The sequence below is a fragment of the Elephas maximus genome, chromosome 14 (assembly GCF_024166365.1).
Source record: "Elephas maximus indicus isolate mEleMax1 chromosome 14, mEleMax1 primary haplotype, whole genome shotgun sequence".
In the NCBI taxonomy this organism is placed as follows: Eukaryota; Metazoa; Chordata; class Mammalia; order Proboscidea; family Elephantidae; genus Elephas; species Elephas maximus.
In genome coordinates, this window is record NC_064832.1 from 40475322 (window position 1) to 40499900 (window position 24579).

The following is a 24579-nucleotide window of genomic DNA, read 5'->3' on the forward strand; positions in this document are numbered from 1 at the left end:
ATTAAAGAAAGCCTCTCGCAGTTAAAGCTGATGTTATTACTTAGGTAAATAAGTTAGTAGGAAGCTTAACAGAATTGTAATTTGCCATGCCTTTTATAGTTTGAGTACATTTTTTTAGAAACATTCTGTGTGAGTTGAAAGTGATTATTGCTGAGAGCAGTGGCTGTCATAATGGAGCAAATACCTGATTTAATGAATAGCCATGTATCCAAATTGTATTCTTAGGACTCTTAAAAAAAAAAAAAGAAACGTAAGGCATTGAGCTGGAGATTTGCATCTTTACTGAATTTTCAAAGGAAGACTGAGACTCTTTAATTTCTTTAATCAAGGTGATTTTTGATGTAATCACCTAAAATGACTTGGATGTGTTAAAGCAGTTTATTCAGTTTGGTTCTGGGGAGATACAGGATGGCATTGAAATACACAACAGACAAGGCAATTTTGACCTGCATGGTGGTGGCACCAGAGGAGGGCATATAATTATCAATAATAATTACGGTGTTCAGAGCATAAAATAATTCAATGTTTGTTTAATAAATACGCTTTGTACTAGGTATGGTGTTTGGCCTGCAGGATAGTTTATAGCCTTGCCCTTGTGGACCTTATAGTCTAGTCTAATTTGAAAGTGAGAATCCTGTATGTTTTTAAAGCTTTCAATGAGAAAGGTACTCAATTAGAATCTGTAGGCACTCTAGTCTTCTTATCTACCTTGAGGTTGCAGGAAGGTATTGTATTTAATGTTGTGCCTGCATAGCAAGTTAAACTTCAGATTATCTGGTGTTTTAGCTTTAACTCATTTGTTTTCTGCTATTTAGGCTTGGGCTGTTTGTGCCCAGCTTTAGTTAAAGGAGCTTGGGAGTGTGAGTCAGGCTGATCTGGATGCAGTGCAGTACTGCCACTGATTGACTATGGGACTTTGCTTTACCTTTCTAAGTTTGTTTCCTCATCTGTGAAATGGGGATAGACGTGTTTACCTTGTCTTCGTATTAGGTTGAAATGAGAATATAAAACTTTACTGATAGTGTATAATAACTGTTAACTGTAGAATAAATTTTAACTTTAATATTAGCTTCAGCAGAACAGCATTAAAGATATAAGAAGCTCAGACAGTCGTGTAAGTATTTAAATCTGCCGGGAAGGTTTGGGAAATCATCTGCCTTACTGCTTTCTCACATTAGCACAGGTCATAGAAAATTTTTCTGTGAATCAACAGTTGATTTGCTATTTTGTTCCTCAGAGTGGAGCTCTTGTTTATCAGACTGTAGTTTTTATCTTGACAAAATGTTAAAGGAGCAGCTTTAAGAAAATTAATTCTGTTTTAAGTTTCTGTTTTTTTTTAATAGGTATGACTGGTATCAAACAGAATCTCAAGTAATCATTACACTTATGATTAAGAATGTTCAGAAGAATGATGTAAATGTGGAATTTTCAGAAAAAGAGGTCAGTTAGTCTTTGAACTATTTTTTTTAATGTTAAGATTAAATACTATTATTTGCAAATAATAGTATATTACAGGATAATCTATAAAATTTATAACAGGTTAATCTATAAGAAAATATGCCTTTTCTTCTTGAGATTATGTGGAAATGCTAAGGAAAATCTGAAGCATTGCTTTTCATTTTGAAACATTTTAAGTTTTGAGATAAGAATATAGTGTGGGTATAGCTAGATGTCATTATTTTCTTTTTAGATTTGGAATTCAAAGCAGAGCTTGATTGGCATTAATGAGATATGTGACTTGGTTGTACGTGTGTGGTATACTCCATGAAAAGGCTGCTCTTTGTTTTGTGTTGAATGCCTGTCTTACAATTCATTAACCATTTTAAATGCATATAACTTTTAATAACTATTAGCATTTAGCAGAAAATCTTATGATAGATACTCAGGTTAGTTTGTAGTAGAACGATTTGTTGCCACATGAATAATTGTTATACATGGCATTATTTTGTTCTTTTGTATTGAGTTTCCTTGAGATTTAAATATGTGTTTTATGAAATATTTTTTCTCCTATCGTTATATTATGAGAATCCATGTGAAGGGATACCAAATGGAAAAGAGAATTTTTTTTTTTTTTTTTAGCTTCTCTTTTTAAATCTGGTGTTCTATGTAAAATATTTAAAGTATCTGCAACAGCACTGAAAGCCCATAATTACATTAAGTTTTAAGTATTTATTGTATAAATTTATAAAATATGATGCTAATTTTGTGTTCATTAATTGTCTGTTTGGGTGGAGCCCTGGTGGCGGAGTGGTTAAGCGTTCGGCTGCTAACCAGAAGGGTTGGTAGTTTGAATCCACCATCTGCGCCTTGGAAATCCTGTGGAGCAGTTCTGCTCTGTCCTACAGGGTCACTATGAGTTAGAATTTGCTCGATGTTAATGAGTTTTTTGTTTTTTTTTTAAGTTGTCTGCTTTGGTGAAACTTCCTTCTGGAGAGGATTACAATTTGAAACTGAGACTTCTTCATCCTATAATACCAGAACAGAGCATATTTAAAGTACTTTCCACAAAGGTAAGATGTTTGAAAAGAGTTGTTTCTAGTAATACTTTAACACTGATGAACTAACACCTGTGTGATTATAAGCTTAAAAGTGTGGATCATTTCAGCTGTGTATCTTTAGATACATAAGAGGTAAATAAGAACAATAATTTTTTTGTTTTTGTTTTTTTATTTTATTTTTTTTAATTGTGGTAAATACATAGGTAACATTTGCCATTTCAGCTGTCTTTGTATATACAGTTCAGTGACATTATTAGGTTCATAATGTTAGCAATGATTTTTTAGTATTAGGGTTTTTTCCCCCCAAAAAATTCCACGACAGTGGAGTGTGAAAATTCACTTAGCTTGAGTGTTGTTTGTGTACTAATTAAGATTAATGTTTCTCAGAAGATGCTTTTAAAAAGATAGATATAATAATGTGCTTCCCTTTAAGATTTGATACTGTTTCTTCTCATGAACTGGTCAGGTTTGATCTGTTTTGATACACAAATAACTTTTCTCACCCTTACTCATATAGTTGAAAAGACAAACTACTATAAAGATATATCTGCCTTTTTTTATTAAGCTGAATTTTACGTTACTTTATTATGAGGGAATAATGAATAAATTGCAATTTCAGTAGCTATATGGTTTACAGATCCTTTATATTTTCAAAAGGAAGGAAAAATATAGAATAGAATTAAAATGCAGGGAATATTTTAAATATCAGTCTAAATACATAGGTGGTAGTATAATTTACTGGGAAAAATAATGAATTGGGAAAAAAAAAATCTTCTAGTTCTTTGCCCTTTGAGTTTAGACTAGTGACAAAATGATTGTAGCCCTACATTTTTAGCATATGTTAAGAGGAGGGGTATGGGCTAAATGAGCTCTGAAATCCTTTTCAACTGTAAAATTGTGTGGTATATGATAAATGAGTTAATGGGAATGAACAACACAGGTAGACTTTTTCTATTACTACACCTCGTTTATACACATTTCTTGCAACATATTATGCTGTTGACTATTGAATTTAATTTGAAGGACATGTGAATTTTCCTGTTAGGGAATAGGATCAGGGTTGGTCTGTGTCACGGGGAATGAATGGTAACTGAGCCTGCAGAAAAGAAGAGACAGCAAAGTCAAGAAGCAATAGTTTTTTTTTTTTTTTTTTGCATTTAGTTGAAAGGATCTTCCCTTTTTTTCCTGAGATGACAAAAAATAACTACTTATTTATGAGGCAGAGGTGTCGAACAGTTGTTTGCGAGAGTTGAGAGTGAGAAAAGGGGTGAAGTCTCAGCAAGATTTTAGTCTGTCACTGGCCCCTGTCCGCATAGTATAGAATTTGTTTAATTGAAAGAATTTTGGGTAATCAGGTGCAAAACTAGGTAGATTTGGGAGGGAGATGGTTCTGAAAATTATGAGTTTGGTATTTTTGTGTGTATTTCTATCAAGAGGTTGATAATGCATGTTCATTTGAAGTAATTTAAATGTGAGCTGTTTTCTGAGAATAGGTGGTGAATGACTTGTGAATTTGTGCTATTTAACCACCCCATCTACTTTTGGAAGTATAGTATGTGTGGTAAATGCACAAATTTCTGTGGCTTTGAATTGTGAATATAACTAAGCCTTATGTCGTATCTTGATTATTTATTCTTCTAACCGTATTAGTGCTTGTTGCTTCTAACCAGCTGCTACCCCTTCACTGTTCACACATTGCTTTTTTTGTGCCCCCTCCCCCTTTTTGTAAATGCTTCATAACCATTTTTCTTCCTTGTATGATGGTTGTTTATATATACATTTTATTTCCCTTGCTTTTCTGTAAGTCCTTTGAGGAAAATAATTGTCTTACCCCAGTTAGGGCTGTTAGATGAAATACAGGATGCCTAGTTAACTTTGTATTTCAGGTAATAAAAGTATGTTCCTTGCTGTATTTTGACTTGATAAATTTGGCAACCCTAGCCTACTGCTTTGTACATAAACCAAAACCAAACTCATTGCAGCCAAGTCAATTCTGACTCATAGCGACACTATAGGACAAGAGTAGAACTGCCCCATATGGTGTCCAGGGAGCATCTGGTGGATTCGAACTGCCGACCTTTTGGTTAGCAGTTGTAGCTCTTGATCACTACACCATCAGGGTTTCTGCTTTGTACATAATGGGTTCTTAATAATTATAAATGAATGAGTCTAAATTACATTCTGAAATTAGTCCTATGAAATTGGCAGGGAAAGTATTTTCATTCTTAATTTTTTTTTTTAATAATTTTTATTGTGCTTTAAGTGACAGCTCACAAATCAAGTCAGCCTCTCACATATAAACTTAAAGACACCTTACTACGTACTCCCACTTACTCTCCCCCTAATGAGTCAGCCCGCTCCTTCCTTCCAGTCTCTCCTTTTGTGACCGTTTTGCCAGTTTCTAACCCCCTCTACCCTCCCATCTCCCCTCCAGGCAGGTAATGCCAGCATAGTCTCAAGTGTCCACCTGATGGAAGTAGCTCACTCCTCATCAGCATCTCTCTCCAACCCATTGTCCAGTCCAATCCATGTTTGATGAGTTGGCTTCGGTAATGGTTCTTGTCCTGGGTCAACAGAATGTTTGGGGACCATGACCGCTGGGATTCTTCTAGTGTTAGTCAGACCATTAAGTCTGGTCTTTTTATGAGAATTTGGGGTCTGCATCCCACTGTTCTGCTCCCTCAGGGGTTCTCTGTTGTGTTCCCTGTCAGGGCAGTCATCGGTTGTAGCCGGGCACCATCTAGTTCTTCTGGTCTCAGGATGATGTAGTCTCTGGTTCGTGTAGCCGTTTCTGTCTCTTGGGCTCATAATTACCTTGTGAGCTTGGTGTTCTTCATTCTCCTTTGATGCAGGTGGATTGAGACTCATTGATGCATCTTAGATGGCCGCTTGCTAGTGTTTAAGACCCCAGACGCCACACTTCAAAGTGGGATGTAGAATGTTTTCTTAATAGAATTTATTTTGCCAATTGACTTAGATGTCCCTTGTCATTCTTAATTTTATAGGTGAAAAACAAACTGAGGTTCATAAACTTTAAATGCCCTCCCCAAGTTCACATAGGTACTAAATTGCTCAACCTGTCCCAGAAGGAATACTATGACTTCTGATTGCCAACCAAAGCTAGTGCTTCTTTGTTTAGTTTTTTCTGAGTTCTGGATTGAAGAATGGAGTGTTGAGTTGTATTCTAAAAGATTTTTAAAAGGATGATTTATTTTTCTTGTCCTGAAACCATTAAACTGTGCTTTATGGGAAACAAATTGTGAAATAATTTTTCTTAGTATCTTAATGATGAAATCTTTGAACCGTTTCCTTTTTTATACAGCAGAGGGAGACAGTGTTAAAATATTGAAAATCCCCGGGTTCCTGGGGCTTATCTAGTGATGATACTGAGAAGGAGAAGTGCTGAAATAATTTGGCTTTCATATGTATTCAGATGTCTTAAATCCTTTATGTGAATTGAGAGGATGCATTTTGCTTAGGAGAATCTGCCTAAAATGAAAGATTGTATAAAATTTGTGTGGTTTTTAAAAGGTCTATTTCTTTGCTTTTGAGAATTCTATTTTCTTTCCCACCTTCAAGGCTGAATGAGTAGCGCGTAACAAGGTGTTGGTTAAGTGTTAATAATTTGAGTGAAAATATAATTTGCAATGAAAACAGGAAGAGTTAAAACCCTTAAGTTAATGATATAGCATTTAACTACATATTTAACAATTTAATATCTAATGTGCGTTTTTTAAGCTAGAATTCATATTTTTTCAGTATCTTTGATACCAGCGTTCACGTCTGCCTACTAACCCATTTTCTTTATGAAGAAACTATAATATTTTTTTCTTTGGTTCCATCTTGTTAATTTCATGACATCACTCTCTAAAAGCTAGGCTGTGAAATACTCATTTTAAAGATTAATATTCATTCATTCCATTTAAATAAAAATCAGAATTCTCAAAATCCTATGGAGTAAATTTGCTTTTGTGGAAATGTTCTTGTATTCCTATTGTTAGTCAAAGTAATTTTTCTGTATTATACCAGTGTAAAATGTGAAGGCTTTTAACTGGAATGACTGGAAAGTAAAATCATCTATCTTTACTTACAGACTGAATAGCCCCCAGGTCCCCTGTTTACCACTTAAAATTTAAGATGTTTTAGAGTGAATTCTTGTCATTAATATATACAGATAGAATAATCTCAGTGATGATGTAGTGGAGTAGGGGTGTCTGGGCATGATGCTACTGTGGGTTTTTTATTTGTTTTTTGATTTTGATACAGTGGTGATGGTAATGGTGATGTTTTTTTTTTTTTTTTTTTTTAATTATGGCATCAATCGCTTGTGGATAGTGGCATGTCGTCTTGCCATTTTTTTCTATTCATAAATCTTCAAAATAAAATAATTTTACCACACATACTATTCTGCAGCTGCATTTTTAAACTCAGTTATGTATTATAGATGTTTTTCCATGCCCTGAAATATTCAGTGGCAAAGGATTCCATCATATGCACGTACTACAGCTTTTTTATCTAGTCTCATATTGTTTGACCTGTGGAGAGAGTTATATAGTAGCTGTCACTTTTTGACTTTTTAATTGTATGTCACGCATGGTGCTGTGTATTATCTCATGCAGTCCTCACAATCACTCTTGTAAAGATATTTTTTACTCCCATTTTACAGGTTTAGAAACTGAGCACAGAGATGTTAAGTAATTTGCCTAAGTTTTTAGCTAATTATAATGATGGCGAAGATATTAATAATAGCATTCACTTGTTTGGTTACTTGCCAGACACAGTGCTGTAATCTTTTCATGATGTTACGTTGTTAGTTACCTTCGAGTTGGCTCTGACTCCTGGTGACCTTATGTGTAACAGAATGAAATGTTGCCCAGCTCTACACCATCTTCATGATCGTTAGTGTGTTTGAGTCCGTTGTTGTGGCTCTTTTGTTAGTCCATGTCATTGAGGGTTTCCCTGGTTTTTTTTTTTTTTTTTCCCCTCTGCTTTCCAAACGTGTTATCTTTTCCTAGCAATTGGTCTTTCCTGATGACATGTCCAAAGTAAGTAAGTTGAAGTCTCTCCATCCTCACTTCTAAGAAACATTCTGGTTGTATTTCTCCTAAGACTGATTTGTTCCTTCTTCTGCCAGTCCACAGTGTATTCAGTATGCTTTGCCAACACCACAGTTCGGATCTATCAGTACTTCTGTTTTCCTTTTTCATTGTCCAACTTTTACACACATACAAGGCTATGAAAAGACGTTGGCTTGGGTGAGATGCACCTTGGTCATCAAAGTGACATCTTTGCTTTATAAAACGTTATAGAGATCTTTTGCAGCAAATTTGCTGGATACACTATGTCATTTGATACATGGTTTCATTTAATCCTCACAAGAACCCTAATAAGCTTTATGTTATCCTCATTGTATGGGAGGAATTGAGGCCTAGTGAGATTGTCAGTGCTCGTGGTCATACATCAACAAGAGGCACTTATTTGTGATTCTTCTTATTCTAGTTGTGCAACAGATTGTTTTTTTGTCTAGTTCTCCACTCCTACTTATTTCTGAAGAAATAAGTATTAAGCTTCTTGCTGAAAAATAACTTCTAGCAAGTTATTTCATCTCCCTCAGCCTTGGCTCCCTCCTCTAAGACATGGATGCCAATTTGCTTTTACGGGGTTGTTATATTAAGATGTGAAGCACTTAGCACACGGGGTATAGAATAAGTGCTCAATAAATTAATGCTGTGATTATGTTTTTTTTTTTATTCTGATTATATAGATTTTTATTCAGGCTATAAAAACAGTAAATGCATATTATTAAATTTGAAGAAGTGTAAGGAACTTGAGAAGATAATCACTCACTCTTATCACCGATGACATCTTGGCATACTTGTTCCTAGGCAGCTAGTTATTTCCTAGTATGTACTTTGGTCTGTCATTACATATGACACATACTGGAATTTTTTGTTCATGGGAATGTTTCTTATCATTCCTGTAGAAGAGAACAGAGACTGTGTCCTTCAGTACTAGCACAGAGCCTGGCTCAGAGTACCAGTTACCAGTTACAGCTGAGTCAGTTCTGACTCACGGCAACTCCGTGTGTGTGTGAGTAGTACTGTGCTCTGTAGAGTTTTCATTGGCTGATTTTTTGGAAGTAGATTGCCAGGATTTCTTCTAAGGCACTGTTGGGTGGACTCAAACCTCAACCTTTCAGTTAGCTGCTAAGAGCGTTAACCGTGTGTACCACCCAGGGACTCCGTCTCAGAGTTGGCACTCAGTACGATATTTGAACTGAGCTGTTAGCATTCTAGAGGATACTTTTTAGTTCTTCCGTTTATCGCATCCATCTTTTACATTTTAAAAAATGATTATAAAATGAATGTAAAAACAAAGAAGGTAGATATATTAGTCTGTTTGGTGGGTTATTCAGGAAAACCGAACGATTATTGGGTAAAGGGTTTGATACAGCAGTTAAGTATTCAAAGAACTGGGTAAGAGAACCCCAGGAAGGCTTTATTTTTGAAGGTCAGGGGAGCAGTGGTTTGATGTGTCTACAGCCTTGAAAATAGATGGTTCTAAAAAAATTGCCAGAAAAAAAAAGTTTGCCGGCAAACTGCCACCATTCCCTAGTCTCTGGGAAAGATCCCTTCACTGTTAGTCTGTAGCAGAAAGTGGGAGAGCTTGCTAACCCCTTCCTGCAAAGGCCACAGTTGACACCAGTACTGCTTGGGCGTAATGACTTCTCCCTTCTTTCCAAATCCAGTGAATTCCTTTCATTGAAAAATGCTAAGAAACTCTGCCATGCAGAGGAGACCCTTAGAGGTGGATGATATTATGAAGTATTTTGACATAAGTGAAATTAGAATGGCTTATTAGTGATTGCAATAAACACACCTGGAACTGGACTGGTGGTAATTTTAGACATATTTGCCAGAATCATCAAGACTTAAAACTTTGTTTTTAGAAGCATTGAAAGTGAAGTAGGTATAAAAAGGAGTTCAAGAAAATTTGTCTCCTCTTCCTCCTTTCCACCTTTTTAAAACAGCTTAAATGGTTCTTTACATGCAGCTATTTTAATGAATGGATTAAGTGTAATTTCCACCTTTTTAAAACAGCTTAAATGGTTCTTTACATGCAGCTGTTTTAATGAATGGATTAAGTATAATTTCAGAATGTTTGTTGAAACTGGTTGTTACTAAGAACCTTGATTTTGGCTTCATAAAGGCCTCTGTTCATAGTAGTGCACAGTTCATCAGGTTATAGTGGCTGTGAGTAGATCCAAGTGCTGGACTGTGCTGCTCTTCAAGTAGAACAGGGAACTTTTTTATAGACAGTACATGGCTGAGTTTAGTAAGGATAGTGGTGGTTTGCACACTGCTTTCCAGGCCTTCATTTCCAGATAAGTTGAAAAGTAAGAGAGCAAAAGCAGTTTTAAGTTTTGGGATAATAATAGCCCTTTCGGTAACTGTAACTCTGTCATTGCCAGCTATTGGATTTGTTTCTCCTTTTGATAAATATCCCAGCAGTGACAGCTTAAGGTAACCAGAGTACCCTCACTTAATATTGTAGACGAGAAAATATTGGTGGCACTTTAGAAAAATTAATCATAGATCACTTCAGAGAATTCTAGAGGTTCTTAGAAAATATTTGTTTTTATTTATATAGAATTTAAACATGCAAATTGTGCTGAAAACACTATTTTTTGCCCTGTCCCAGTGACATTTGTTTCATGTGTTTTTTCTTTATGTGAAAACAGTTACCTTGTTACATCTCTCTGCCCCTAAGACCACCGCTCCCCCATACCATCACTTCATAGCTGATTAAAAACAATTGGTGGTTTTATTTCTGTGTTGGTGCTTGTTAAGGTCTTTCAAAGCGCAAACTTTAAATGTTCTCTCTCTGCAAATCCAGGTGGTTGAAAGGCTACCAGAGATTGCTAATTTAACTGATTTGTCTGTTATAAAGGAATAAAAGAACCAAGTAATGAATAGACTTCTATTTTTGTAAATCTGTCTTTTGATTTTTTTTCTGTTTATAAATGATCCTTCTTGTAGAAAAACATTAGAATATGAAATTTTATTTACATTATTTAACTGCATAATGATATTTATTATTGTATCTATCTTAATATTTTCACTAAAATGCTGGGTTTTGCCAGGCTAAAAATAGGGTGAGAATGCTATTTGAGAAAGGAAGACAAAAGGTAGATATGAGCACTGTCTGAGTGTGTGTTAGGAGTAAGGATAGACTCTAGGGGACCAACCTTGATTAGAGAGTAAGATACACTGTTGTAAAAACAAACCAAACCAGTTGCCATTAAGTTGATTCTGACTCTTGGCTACCTCGTGTGCAGAGTAGAAGTGCATTCCATAGGTTTTTCAAGGCTCTGACCTTTTGGAAGCAGATCACCAGACCTTTCTTCTGGGGGGTCTTGAGTGGCTGTGGAACCACCAACTTTTCGGGTAGGAGTGGTAAGTAGTGCTTAACCATTTGCACCACCCAGGAACTTCAGGTATGCTGTTAAAACCAAACCAGACCCGTTGCTGTCAAGTTGATCCGACTCATAGTGACCCTATAGGACAGAGTAGAACTGCCCCATAGGGTTTCCAAGGCGTGCCTGGTGGATCCGAACTGCCGACCTTTTGGTTAGCAACTGTATCTCTTAACCACTATACCACCAGCGTTTCCAGATAACACTATTAGGATGCTATTTTTCATTTTAATGAGTGAACTTAATTAGCCTAGCATTCAGAAGTTCTTCACAGTCTGTCTTCTACCTTTATTTCCGTCTGTATTTTTCACTGCTGTAACGTAAATCCTAGACTTGAGGGAAATTGACCTTAGTCTTTCCTGATGCACTGTGCCCTTCAGTTGTGGGCAGTTCCGTTTGGCTCTGGAGACCTACTTCTCCCACTCTGGGAAATGCTTCTATCTCTCAAAGATCTTCAAGGTGCCTTGAAATGTTTCCTGTTTGCAGCTGGGTGTGATCTCTCCTGCATCCTTAAAACATTTACACCTAATCCTCACTTATCAACTGTATTGTTATCCAGCAATTTGCGTTTATGACAGTCATAAATCTGTACAACTATTTTGCACACTAAGCATGTAAGCCTGGCATTAAGGAACGCTGCCTCTGAGGTGCAAGGTGAGAGTAACTCTGGCTGTGATGGTTAAGGTTATGTGTCACCTTGGCTAGGCCATGACTCTCAGTGGTTTTGCAGTTATGTAATGATGTAATTTGGTAGTTAAGTAATGGTGTAGCCATTCTCCATTTGTGATATGATGTGGTCATTCTTCATTTTTGCATAATGCTGATTTTTGCCTAACAACCTGGTCGTTGGAACTTAACCATGTTGATAAAGTGAAGAGTGACTGTATTTGTCTCTTGAATAACTTTCTTCAAGCATCTTACATACTTCCAGACAGTCAGGTGCCTGTCTTTAATATTCTAAAAATCCCTGATAGCCCTGAAGATGATACCTTGCTCATAGTGGGTGTTCAGTAATTATTTTTTGAATGAATGATTGTGAAAATATTAGCATTAGTTGCATTTTTATACAACGAAATGAATTTTTCCATTCTAAAACACGTTAATGCGTGTATAAATACAGTGGTTCCTTTAAAACAGGGTTTCTCAATGGAAACACTGTTGACATTTTAGTCTGAATAATTCTTTGTTGTGCGGGGGTACCCTGTGCTGTATGTTGTGGGATGATTAGTGGCATCCCGGGCCTCCACTCACTAGCTGTCGGTAGCACCCCCAGCCCCACTGCCACCCCAGTTGTGACAAACCAAAAAGGTCTCCAGACTTTGCCAGATGTCCCTTGAGAGGCAAAATCAGCCTTAGTAGAGAGTCACTGCCTTAGAACGAAAAAAACATGCATTTCAAGAGTCTTAATTGCAGTTTACAGTCTGTGCATTGTGTTCAGAGAGTGAATTTTAAGTGTAGAAACAAATGTTTCATAGTTTTTCAAATTTAACTTCGCTTAATTTAAAGAAACTTGTCAAGAACACTATTCTTATAAACGTTTGGGGACTTAAGAAAATTGCATTTTTAAACTCCTTTGTGTACTTTACATCGAGTAATGGATTTTATTTGATATTTTCTACAGATCGAAATTAAAATGAAAAAGCCAGAGGCTGTGAGATGGGAAAAGCTTGAGGGGCAAGGAGATGTGCCTAAACCGAAACAGTTCATAGCAGGTTTGTTTTCTGGCCTTGATGAGCTTTAAATTCATATTGTGTAGAAATTAAATAGTAATGAGCATTTGTTCTACTTTCATTATTTATGTTTCCAATATAAGGTGCATTGAGTATAATAAGGTTGCTCTGTAATGAATACAAATTAGCTTTTTTTTTTTTTTAAATGAAGGGGTCTTAACTTCTTAAACTCTTAAGAATACAAAATGAATGGCAGCGAAATCCTAGACGGAGTTGGAATATACTGTTTACTGGGTCGGTTTATGACCTCAGTTGGAGCTTGCTTGTTGTGTGTTGGCCTTCCCGAGTTGCTTCCCTTTGGGTCATAAGTGAATTAGTTTACCCTGCTGACATCCCCCAGCCCCCCTTTATTCATTCCTGTTCCTTCTGCTGATATTGTCAGCTATAAGTTCCTGGAATCTGGCACATTGGGTACTGCTAATTTAAACATGGACACAGATAGGTAACGAATGGCTAAGGGAAGCTGGGTTGATTGACCCTTTAGAGGATAGAGAATTTTATATTAAGGTCAATTTTAAGCATATGCAATGGGCAGGTAAGCTACATTTGTCTTAATGGAATAATTAATTGTAGGGTGTTCTTAGAACTATGAGATTGTATTTTATAGCAATAGCTTCATTAATGAATGGAGAGAATTTTTTTTTTTTTTTAAATTAGGGCTAGTGCTCTGATTTGGTGACTGAAACAAGGTAACACTGTTTCAGCTACTTTCAGATTTTGACTACATTCTATAACAAATACACTACCTTTGTGGCAACTTTTTTGAAAACACTGAGTTATCCAAAAAATATAAAATTATCTATCTATGCTTTTTATTTTGAAATAATTTTAGATTCACATACCAAAACCAAACCCACTGCCGTCGAGTCGGTTCCTACTCATACCAACCCTATAGGACAGAGTAGAACTGCTCGATAGAGCTTCCAAGGAGCGCCTGGCGAATTCGAACTGCCGACATCTTGGTTAGCAGCTGTAGCACTTAACCACTATGCCACCAAATTCACATAGAGGTACAAAAATAAGAGTCCCCCGTACCCCTCACCCAGATTTTCCCAGTGATAACATCTTAACGAACCGTATTATGATTAGTAGAACCCGGAAATTAACATCAACAGGTGATTTTAAGGGCTGAAGTATTTTGGTACCTAAAGGATTTAACTAAGCTGCTGCTTCACACTTTTAAATAATGTCATGGTTAAGAATGTTATGTTACTTGCCTCTCTTGGGACTGACCCAGAGGTATTTGGGCTGAGGTTTATATATAGCTCAAAGCATTTTTTTTTTTAAGACACTTTAAATGTAGCATCTCACTTAATCTAGGGAACAATAGGCAGCCCAGGATTGTTACTCTTATTTTACAGGCTCAGAAAGATTAAACAACTTGGTTAAGATCACCCAGCGGTTGTCATTGTCTGGGACCAGGTCTTCATAGTAGGAGTCTGGTTCTTCTGTGAACCCCACACAATACTGGTTGTTGCTGCGTTTTCTACGAAAGAAAGCGGTCTCAGCTAACATGAGTATCGTTGCATTATTTGATACTATTCTGAATGAGCGTGAAAGGTTATATATCTTCCAGCAGTTCATCTCCCATCTATGGGGGTCAAAGTTTTTCTGAAATTAAATATAAAAATTTAGTATTATAGTTTAAAAAGTTCCTAAACTCAAAGCTTTGGATATTCAGGTTGTTATTTCTATGCTGTTACATTTTTGTAACAAATTAATATGCTTGTCAGATTCCTGTGTACTGCAAGCCGGAGGATGGCAGATAAGGGCAGTTCACTTAAGCTATCGGGGCTGGGCTGGTTTTCTTACCTGTAAAATGGAGATTAGAACCTCTGTTCTCACCCTTCTTGAGAGTCAGTGTTCAGATTAATTAAATCTATGTTTCTCAGACTCTTAATTTACCATGGCATGTATTGTTTGTTTGTTTTATCTGGCCACTAGTGAAAATGTATAGAGATAGGGATGATTACTAGTGGAAGGAAAATGGATAGAGTTTTGAAAATAATACACTTACCCTGAACAAAACTGTGAGTTTTTTGTTCAGGGACTAGGCAAGGAGTGAGTCAGCTTGCAGGTGAAGAGGAAGGGTGGAAAAACAGAATTAACCATTAGTACCTTTGCAGCTGTTTTGAGGAAGGGGCTATGGAGAGGTGGGCGGTATCGGAGGAGGGACATTTAGATTAGGATTATGTCCTAATAGACTAGTTAGGAAACTTGGAATCAGGTTTTTAAAAAGCTCTGTAGATGTACTTTCCAATACAGTAACCACTAGCTATGTGTCCCTTTTGAACATTTGAAAGGTTAACTAGGTAGAATTAAACTATGCTGTAAGTGTAAAACACACAGCAGATTTTGAAGACTTAGTATGAAAAAAACTGTAAAATATCTTCATATTTTTATGTTTATCTCATGTAGAAATGGTATTATTTTGGGTATATTAAGTTTAATAAAATGTATTATTAAAACAAATTTCACCTGATTTGTTAACATGGCTGTTGGAAAATCTTAAATTACATATGTGGCTTGCATTGGTGGCTTCCATAATATTTTCATTGGACACAGCTGCTATAGTTGCTAGGTCAGCTAGTTATCTTTTAATTACTTATATGATCTGCTTGCCAAGATCTTGATTGTCTCGGTCTTTGGGGCAGCCTTGGAGGTCCCCTGAGGCCCTGGACCACCTAGCTTCTCTGGCTGCAGTGAACCTCCATTTACTTGAATGTGCCCTACAAGTACTAATATTTTCTAAGTATGCATGATGTGGCCATTGCTCTCTTGATGATCAAGTAGTATTTTCCAACATTCAAGGATATCTGATTGTTATCTCCCACTGAAGTAATTTTATATTTCTAATGTGGGGGGAGAGGATGGAGTCTTAACTGTCAAGTGACATGGATGATGATTTATATTTTCAGAGTATTTCTAGTCTGAAAATATATTTGAGTACCTCAGAAAAGTCACATTTTAAACATTCATTAAAGCTGTTTATAAGAGAAATTTCTAAATGAAGCATCTTTTTTAAAAAAATAAGTTTATTTTTAGAATAGTTTGTACTGTCTTTGCAGCCTTTCTGTAAGTTTAAAAGCTCCCATATACCTCTCACTGTGTCCTCTATTTTCCTGTTATTAATGTGAAAAATCTATCTTTAGTTTCGCATACTGCACCATAAGTTTATCCTTCAGTGAGTTTTTTTGCTCAGAAGTAGCTCCCAGATTTTACATTGTGCTGATTCCGTTAGTAGTGTGAATCTAGTTATTGATGTATATATCAAAAAGACACTTTTACAAACATGAAATTCAGCGAAAAAAGTATTTGCTAAGATGTTCTCTACACAGTGGTCACAAGGTTTACATATCCTTAACATGATCAAAATGTTGTGATTAATCACTTTTGCGTCTTTTTCACAGATGTAAAGAACTTATATCCATCATCATCTCATTATACCAGAAATTGGGATAAATTGGTTGGTGAGATCAAAGAAGAGGAAAAGAATGAAAAGTTAGAGGGAGATGCAGCTTTAAACAAATTGTTTCAGCAGATCTATTCGGATGGTTCTGATGAAGTGAAACGTGCCATGAACAAATCATTTGTAAGAACATAAACTTTTTTTTCAAACATTGTAGCAGTAAATTTCAGGAATTTTAAAAGTAAGAATGATAAATACGTAATTTGAGACCACATTGCATGCACTGTAGCTGGGAGACCTTTTGGAATAGGCTTTGTCTGAACATTTCTTCTTACTCTAAGCTTAGAATAATTATTGAGGAAGTTGGAGACTCGTGACTGCATATTGTGGATGATATGAGAAGCAGGTGGTTTACTCCGAATAAATGTTTATTAACAGTGAGTTAGAATGTGAAGGCTAAGAAATACTAGGGTTACATTGGGTGATGTGGAGCCATCCCAGTTGGATTTAGCACAGTAGCTGAATGAACTTCCAGTATTTATCTCCTAGAATCAAAGGTAGTTTCAATGCCAGAGATGAAAATGTAGAGGGAAACTTCCAGAAGTATTTGGCAAGTAGAAGGTGCACGTTAATTATTATTTGGTTTGTTAATAACTTCACTGTTGATTAGGAAAATTCAGGCTTTTTGCCAGGGCAGCATAAATATGGCCTGAATTGGACTTTAAGTTCTGAGATTTTAGTGACAGATCATCACTGTAGAACGATATAGATTATTTTGCTTGAAGATGTAAGTACTTGACTTTTACCAGCACCTCTGGAAATGTCGCTGCCTTCTTTTAAGGCGTTTATATTTAAAAAATCAAACCCACTGCTATCAAGTCGATTCTGACTTATAGCAACCAAATAGGGTTTCCAAGGCTGTAAAGCTCTATAGAAGCAGACTGGCACATCTGCGAAGCCACAGGTGGTTTCAAATTGCCAACCTTTTGGTTAGCAGTCAAGTGCCTTAACCACTGTGCCACCAGGGCCCTCAGTATATTTAAAGTAGAAAGTTAAAAATAACAATTATTAAAAGTAATAATAAATGTGGCTGAGGCTCATATTATTCCTCATACATGAAATGATGTGGTAACTGGTCATGACTGCACTTTTCACAGAGACATCCCTTGTATCGTTTACCTGTTTTTCCCCAGTGGTAACATCTTGCAGAACTATAGTACAATGTCACAGGATATTAACATTGATACAGTTAAGATAGAGAACATTTCCATTACCACAAGGATTCCTTACATTGCCATTTTATGGCCATACCCACCTACCTCCCACTCCACGCTTCCCTAAACCCTGGCAACCACTAAATCTCGCAGATCTTTGTCAGATATGTGGTTTGCAAATATTTTCTCCCGATCTAGCTTGTCTTCTCATTTTTTTAACAGGATCTTTTGCTGAGCTTAAGTTTTAAATTTTAATGAAGATACATACTTTATGAATTGTGCTTTGAGTGTCACATTTAAGAACTCTGCCTAGCCCTAGCTCAAAGATTTTTTTTTCTCTTAATATTTTATTATGTTTTAGGTGAAAGTTTACAGAGCAAGTTAGTTTCCTGTTTAGCAGATGGTAGACAAAGTGTTCAAGACATTGGTTGCAGTCTCTACACTGTGTCAGCATTCTCCCCGTTTCCGCCCTGGGTTCCCCATTTCCTTTCATCTGGTTTTCCCACCCCCTCTTGCCCTCCATCTCTACTTTCGGGCAACTGTTCGCCTTTTGGTTGCGTGTAATTTTTTGTTCTACAGAGCACATTCTTTTTGTATGTTAAATTGTTTGTTTTATAGGCCTGTCTGTTCCTTGGCTGGAAGGTGGTTTCTGGGAATGGCTGCACGTGCAAGTCAGAGGGGCATCCTAGGGCCATAGTCTCGGGGGTTCCTCCAGTTTCAAGTAGGCCTATAAATTTGGTCTTTTTTTTATTAATTTGATTTTTGTTCTACAGTCTTCTCCCACTATGTCCAGGATGCTCTGTTGTGATCCCAGTCAGAGTGGTTGGTAATGGTATCCAGGCACCATCTAGTTCTTCTCGTCTCAGGGGCGTATAGTTAGTGGTGCATGTGGTCTTTAGTCCGTTGAACTAATTACTCCCTTGAGTTTTTGGTTTTCTTCACTCTCCTTTACTCTGGATGGGAAGAGGCCACTAGTTGTACCTTAGATGGCCTTTGGCAAGCTTTTTTTTTTTTTTTAGATTCTCTGCCTCTTTTTTTAAATTTTTGTTGTGCTTTAAAGTGAAAGTTCACAAATCAAGTCAGTCTCTCATATAAAAATTTATATGCACCTTGCTATATACTCCTAGTTGCTCTCTTCCTAATGAGACATAGCACACTCCTTCTCTCCACCCTCTGTTTTCACGTCCATTCAGCCGGCTTCTGACCCCCTCTGCTTTCTCATCTCCCCTCCAGACAGGAGCTGCCCACATAGTCTCATGTGTCTACTTGATCCAAGAAGTTCACTCCTCACCATTATCGTTTTCTATCCTATAGTCCAGTCCAGTCCCTGTCTGAAGAATTGGCTTTGGGAATGGTTCCTGTCTTGGGCTAACAGAAGGTCTGGGGACTATGACCTCCAGGGTCCTTCTAGTCTCAGTCAGACCATCAAGTCTGGTCTTCCTACAAGAATTTGAGGTCTGCGTCCCACTGCTGTCCTGCACCCTCAGGGGTTATGTGTCGTGTTCCCTGTCAGGAAAGCCATCGGTTGTAGCCGGGCACCGTCTAGTTCTTCTGGTCCCAGGCTGCTGTAGTCTCTGGTTCTCATGTGGCCCTTTCTGTCTTTTGGGCTCATATTTTCCTTGTGCCTTTGGTATTCTTCATTCTCCTTTGCTCCAGGTGAGTTGAGACCAATTGATGCATCTTAGATGGCCGCTTGCTCCCCTTGGAAGCGTCTAAGACCCCAGATGCTGCTCATCAAAGTGGGATCTAGAACGTTGTTTTTACATACTATGTTATGCCAGTTAATGTAAATGTGTGCCAAGTCTGTGGTCTTTAGCCTGCAACCCTAGTAGCTTTATCCAAGTAGGTATTTGTGCATAAGAAGTTTTCATGACTGTGTTCCTGTGTGTTTTGTTGTCTAAGTTAGTATACATACAACATCTAGAAATATGTACATAGAGATATGCACAACCTAACCTATATCTGCAGGTAGGTGTGTATGCTCCTATACACCCTCCCGTATCTCTTTAGCATATGTATCTACCTATTTATCCCTTCATAAATTATTGTTTGTTAGTGCTGTTGTTGCAAGATTGTCTGCGTTACGGTAATTGCTATAGGCAGTTCTTTGTTCTTGTGTTCCTTTCAGTGTTTGCCTTTGCCTTTGTCATTGTTGTGCTGATTTCACCTATACATTGTATTGCCTTTCCCTTCACCATTGCTACTTTGTGTCTTCTACCTATTTAGTAATTTATCCCCTCTCCCCCACCCTTCCTTGGTAACCATCAAAGAACTTTTTATCTGTCTTTTTTTTTTAAATGTTTTATCATGTTACATATTACATATAAGTCATTGATCCATTTTGAGGTAATTTTTGTGTAGTGTAAGACTTAGGTCAAGCTTTTTTTGTGTGTTTTTTTGCTTGTGTGTGTCCAGTTGCTCCACCACCCTTTAAATTACTTATACAACATTGTAAAAAATGAGCTGAGCTTATTTGTGTGGTCTCTTTCAGGGTTTTCTCTCGTGTTTCATTTTGTCCATGTGTCTATGCCTCTCACAATTACAGCTTCATTAATGTAGATGTATGAGGTACTGAATTCAAGCAGGCTCATTATTCCCACTTTATTTTCTGTTTCAAAATTATTTTGCTGTTTCATGTAAATTTTAGAACAATTTTATTTATATGTACATATGTACAAAAAAGTCTTGTTGAGATTTTGGTAGGTATTCTACTAAACTACTTATCAGTTTGAGGAGAAGTGGCAGCATTTCAGTGTTATATAATTTGCAGCATAAGTTCTGTACATGTTTTGTTAGATTTATGTCAAAGCGTTTAATTCATTTTTTGAGTAATTGTAAGTGGTATTGTGTATTTAATTTCAGTATCCACATGTTCATTGCTAATTTGGTTTTTGTATGTTTATCTTGTAGCCCGCTATCATGCTGAACTGACTTATTCGTTCTAGGAGGTTTCTTTTTTAAGATTTCTTTGGACTTTTATGTAAACAATTATGTCATCTGCAGTCATGGATAGTTTTGTTTCTTCCTTTCTGATCTGTATTTATTTCTTGCCATATGGCAGTAGCTAGAATTTCCAGCAGTACGTTGAATAGGAGTGGTGAGAGTGAACATCCTTGCCTTGTTTCCGATCTTTGGAGGAAAGCATTGTTTTTCACCATTAAGTAGAATTTTAGCTGTAATTTTTTTTGTTTTTTGTTTTAGTTGTCCCTTAGGTGAAAGTTTACATCTCAAGTTAGTTTCTCATACAAAAATTTATACACACATTATGTGACCCTAGTTTTTATCCCTATAATGTAACCGCACATTCCTCTTTTCCACCCTAGATTTCCCATGTCCATTCAGCCAGTTAGCTGTAGATTTTTTGTTTGTAGATGCACTGTCATGGATTGAATCGTGTCCGCCAAAATGATGTGTTAACTTGGTTAGGCCATGATTCCTAGTATTGTGTGGTTTTCTACCATTTTGTCTTCTGATGTGATTTTCCTACGTGTTGTAAATCCTACCTCTGTGACGTTAATGAGGGGGGCATGGGCGGCAGTTGTGTAAATGAGGCAGGACTCAATCTATAAGATTAGATTGTGTCTTGAGGCAGTCACTTTTGTGATAATAAAAGAGAGAAGCAAGCAGAGACAGGAGGAACCTCATACCACCAAGAAAGGAGCCCTGGGAGCAGAGTGCATTCTTTGGACCTGGGGTTTCTGTGCAGAGAAGCTCCTAGTCCAGGGGAAGATTGATGACACGGACCTTCCTCCAGAGCCGACAGAGAGAGAAAGCATTCCCCTGGAGCTGATGCCCTAAATTTGGATTTGTAGCCTACCTGGCTGTTAGAGAATAAATTTCTCTTTGTTCAAGCCATCCACTTGCAGTATTTCTGTCATAGCTGCACTAAATGACTAAGACAAAATTTGGTACCAGGAGTGGGGGTACTGCTTCAACCCATTGCCTAAATGTGGATGCTGTTTTGAAACTGTGAGTGGATAGAGAGTTGGCAGCAGCAGAACCAGACCAGTGGCGGACAACACTGGAGCCGACCCACAGAGTGAGAGAGCTGAGTGCGTGTGCGCAGGCAGGAGTCTTCCTGGTGGAATGGGGTGCTTCTGGGCACTTAAAAGTGGAGCTAGGCTTGCTGACTCATGAAACAAGGCAGCTGAGTGTCTCCCAGCCGAAGTTGACTGACGGAGTGGGGTGCCTCCAGGCACTTACTGGTGGAGCTACAGAGCTTTGGAATACCTGCCCCAGCTGGGCAGACGCGGGCATGAGGCCTGAGAGGCCAAGAAGCCAGGAAGCAGAAGCTGAAGAGAGAAGAAACACAAGAAGCTGAGCTGCCTCAGTCTCAAAAGGTATGGCCATGACCTCTGGGATGGCAAAGGGTGGAGCCATGTCTTCTGGGGTTTCTAAGGGTGGAGTTCCCACTCAGATGGACTAGGAGAACGGTGCCCCTAAAGCTAAGGGGGCAGAGTTGCCATCCCAGCGGGCCTGAAAGGTGGAGCTGAAGCCCAGAGCCAAGGGGCCTCCACTCAGAATCCAGAGAGAGTGTCCAGTACCTAGAGTCTGGAGGGCAGGGCCATTGTTCAAATGGTCTCAGAGAACAGAGGATTATTTTCAGAGCCTTGAGGGTTAATGTAATGTGTTCTCCTGACTTGCTTGTTGCCTGTACCCTTTCTTTTCCCACAATTTTTCCCATTTGTAATGAAAATGTCTTGCTTGTGCCTTTTCCACCATTGTACTTTGGAAGCAGATAACTTGTATTCTGAATTTCACAGATGAAGAGGAATTTTTGGATTTTGGACTTGGAGTTGATTTAAGACTTTTGCTAAAACATGATGGGGTGAATATGTTTTACATGTAGCAAGGACATGAATTTTTGAGGTCCAAAGGGTAGAATGGCATGGATTGAATTGTGTCCCCCAAAAATATGTGTCAGCTTGATGTAGGCCATGATTCTCGGTATCGTGTGGTTGTCCTCCATTTTGTGATTTTCTTATGTGTTATAAATCATAATCTCTGTCTGTGGTTAAAGAGGATTAGGGTGGGATATAACACCCATGCTCATGTCACATCCCTGATACAATCTATGTGTTGTAAATCATAATCTCTGTGGTTAAAGAGGATTAGGGTGGGATGTAACACCCTTGCTCATGTCACATCCCTGATACAGGAGTTTCCCTGGGGTATGGCCTGCACCACCTTTTATCTTACAAGACATTAAAGGAGAGGGAAGCAATAAGAGTTGGGGACCTCACACCACCAGGAAAGAAGCATTGGGAGCAGAGCACATCCTTTGGACCCAGGGCTCCTGCATGGAGAAGCTCCTAATCCAGGGGAAGGTTGACTAGAAGGACCTTCCTCCAGAGCCGACAGAGAGAAGACTTTCCCATGGAGCTGATACCCTGAATTTGGACTTCTAGCCTACTAGACTGTGAGAAAATAAATGTCTCTTTGTTAAAGCCATTCACTTGCGGTGTTTCTGTTACAGCAGCACTGGATGATTAAGACATGCACTTTATCAAGTTGAGGAAGTTCTCTTTGATTCCTGTTTTTCTGAGAGTGTTTATCATGAATGGGTGTTGATTTATACAATGAATATTCAATATTGTGAAAGTATTGCATCTATGGAATAAAGCCCATTTGGTCATAGTGTATAATTCTTTTTATACATTGCTGAATTCTTATTTGCTAATTTTTTTTAAAGGATATTTGCATCTGTATTCATGAGGGATATTGGTCTGTAGTTTTCTTTTTCCCCTCTACTGTTTTTTTTTTAGTGTTGGTAGCAGGGTAATACTAGCTTCATAAAATGAATTGTGAAGTATTGTCCTCTTCTTTTTCTGTGAGAGATTGTGTAGAATTGGTGCTAATTTTTAAAAAACTGGTGAAATTCACTGATGAAACCATCTGGGCCTTGAGATATCTTTTTTGGGAGATTTTAAATGACAAATTTACAGATTCTAATTATCTGTTTCATTTTGGGTGAGTTGTGGTAGTGTTTATTTTTCAAGTAATCGTCTATTTCATCTAAGTTGTCAAATTTATATGTTTGTAGTATTTGTTTATTATGTATCTTCTTGGTCCCATGGCCTGTTAGTGATATTACATTTTATTCCTGATATTGGTAATTTGTGTCCTCTCTCTCTTTTTTTTTTTTTTCCGGTCTTGGCAGAGGTATGCCAATTTTATTAATTTTTCCTCCAAGAACTAGCTGTTTGTTTTATTGATTTTTCTCTATTTTTGTTTTAAATGCCATTTATCTACTTTATTATTTTCCTCCTGTTTGCTTTGGGTTTGTGTTGTGCTTTTTCTAGGTTCTTCAGGTGAAAGCTTGACTTACTGATTTGAGCTTTTTTCTTTTTTCTACTGTGTGCATTTATGCTATGAATTTCTTCTCAATAGTGCTTTAGCTGTCTTCCATAATTTGTGATGTATTTTCATTTTCATTCAGTTCAGTATATAATTTTATTTTCCTTGAGACTTCCTTTGTGATCCATGGATTATTTAGAAATCTGTTGTTTAGTTTCCAAGTGTTTGGAGATTTTCCTGTTATCTTTCTGTTTTCTAATTTTATTCTGCCGTGGTTGGAGAACATGTTCTGTGTGTGATTTACACTAGTCTTTTAAATTTGTTGTTCTGTGGCTCACAGTATGGTCTGTTAGGTATATGTTCTGTAGGTACTTTGCTGTTGATGTGTGGATTCTATAAATGTGGATTACATCCCATTGGTTGATGGTGCTGTTGAATTCCTCTAGATCTTGCTAATTTTCTATCCTGTTCTTTCACTTGTTGAGAGAGGATCTCTAGCTATACTTGCTGATTCTCTGTTTCTTCTTTCAGTTCTATGAGTTTTTGCTTCACAAATTTTGTAGCTCTGTTGTTTGGTGCATTTGCATTCATTTTTAAGTTAATAGATTTACATTTATTACAAGATTGCAATGTCTTCTTGGTGGATTGGCCCTGTTATCATTATATAATGTCTCTCTCCATCTCTGGTAATTTCCTTTATCCTGAAGTCTACTTGAAGATTAATATCTGCTACTAATATTTGATATTAACATAGCTAATCTGCTTTCTTTTCGTTAAGGTTTCTATGATAATCTTTTTATCTTACTACTATTACCCTGCCTATATTATATTTCAAGTGAGTTTTTTTTCCCCCTAATTGTGGTAATATATGTATAACAATATTTGCCACTTCAACTGCTTTCGGGTCTATACCCAGGACTAGAGTTGCTGGGTTGTGTGAGGAACTGCCAAACTG

The 24579-nt window shown here is 37.3% G+C and overlaps 1 protein-coding gene across 1 annotated transcript in view; it reads left to right on the forward strand.

The window, feature by feature from the left end:
- The window catches only part of SUGT1 (SGT1 homolog, MIS12 kinetochore complex assembly cochaperone), a 55308-nt gene that overhangs the window by 24941 nt on the left and 5788 nt on the right, over nucleotides 1-24579 (forward strand). The window contains exons 9-12 of the mRNA XM_049853151.1: nucleotides 1344-1440; nucleotides 2403-2510; nucleotides 12596-12686; nucleotides 16115-16296. Of these exons, the coding sequence (XP_049709108.1) occupies nucleotides 1344-1440; nucleotides 2403-2510; nucleotides 12596-12686; nucleotides 16115-16296 (478 nt within the window). The remainder of the gene's footprint in view (nucleotides 1-1343; nucleotides 1441-2402; nucleotides 2511-12595; nucleotides 12687-16114; nucleotides 16297-24579) is intronic.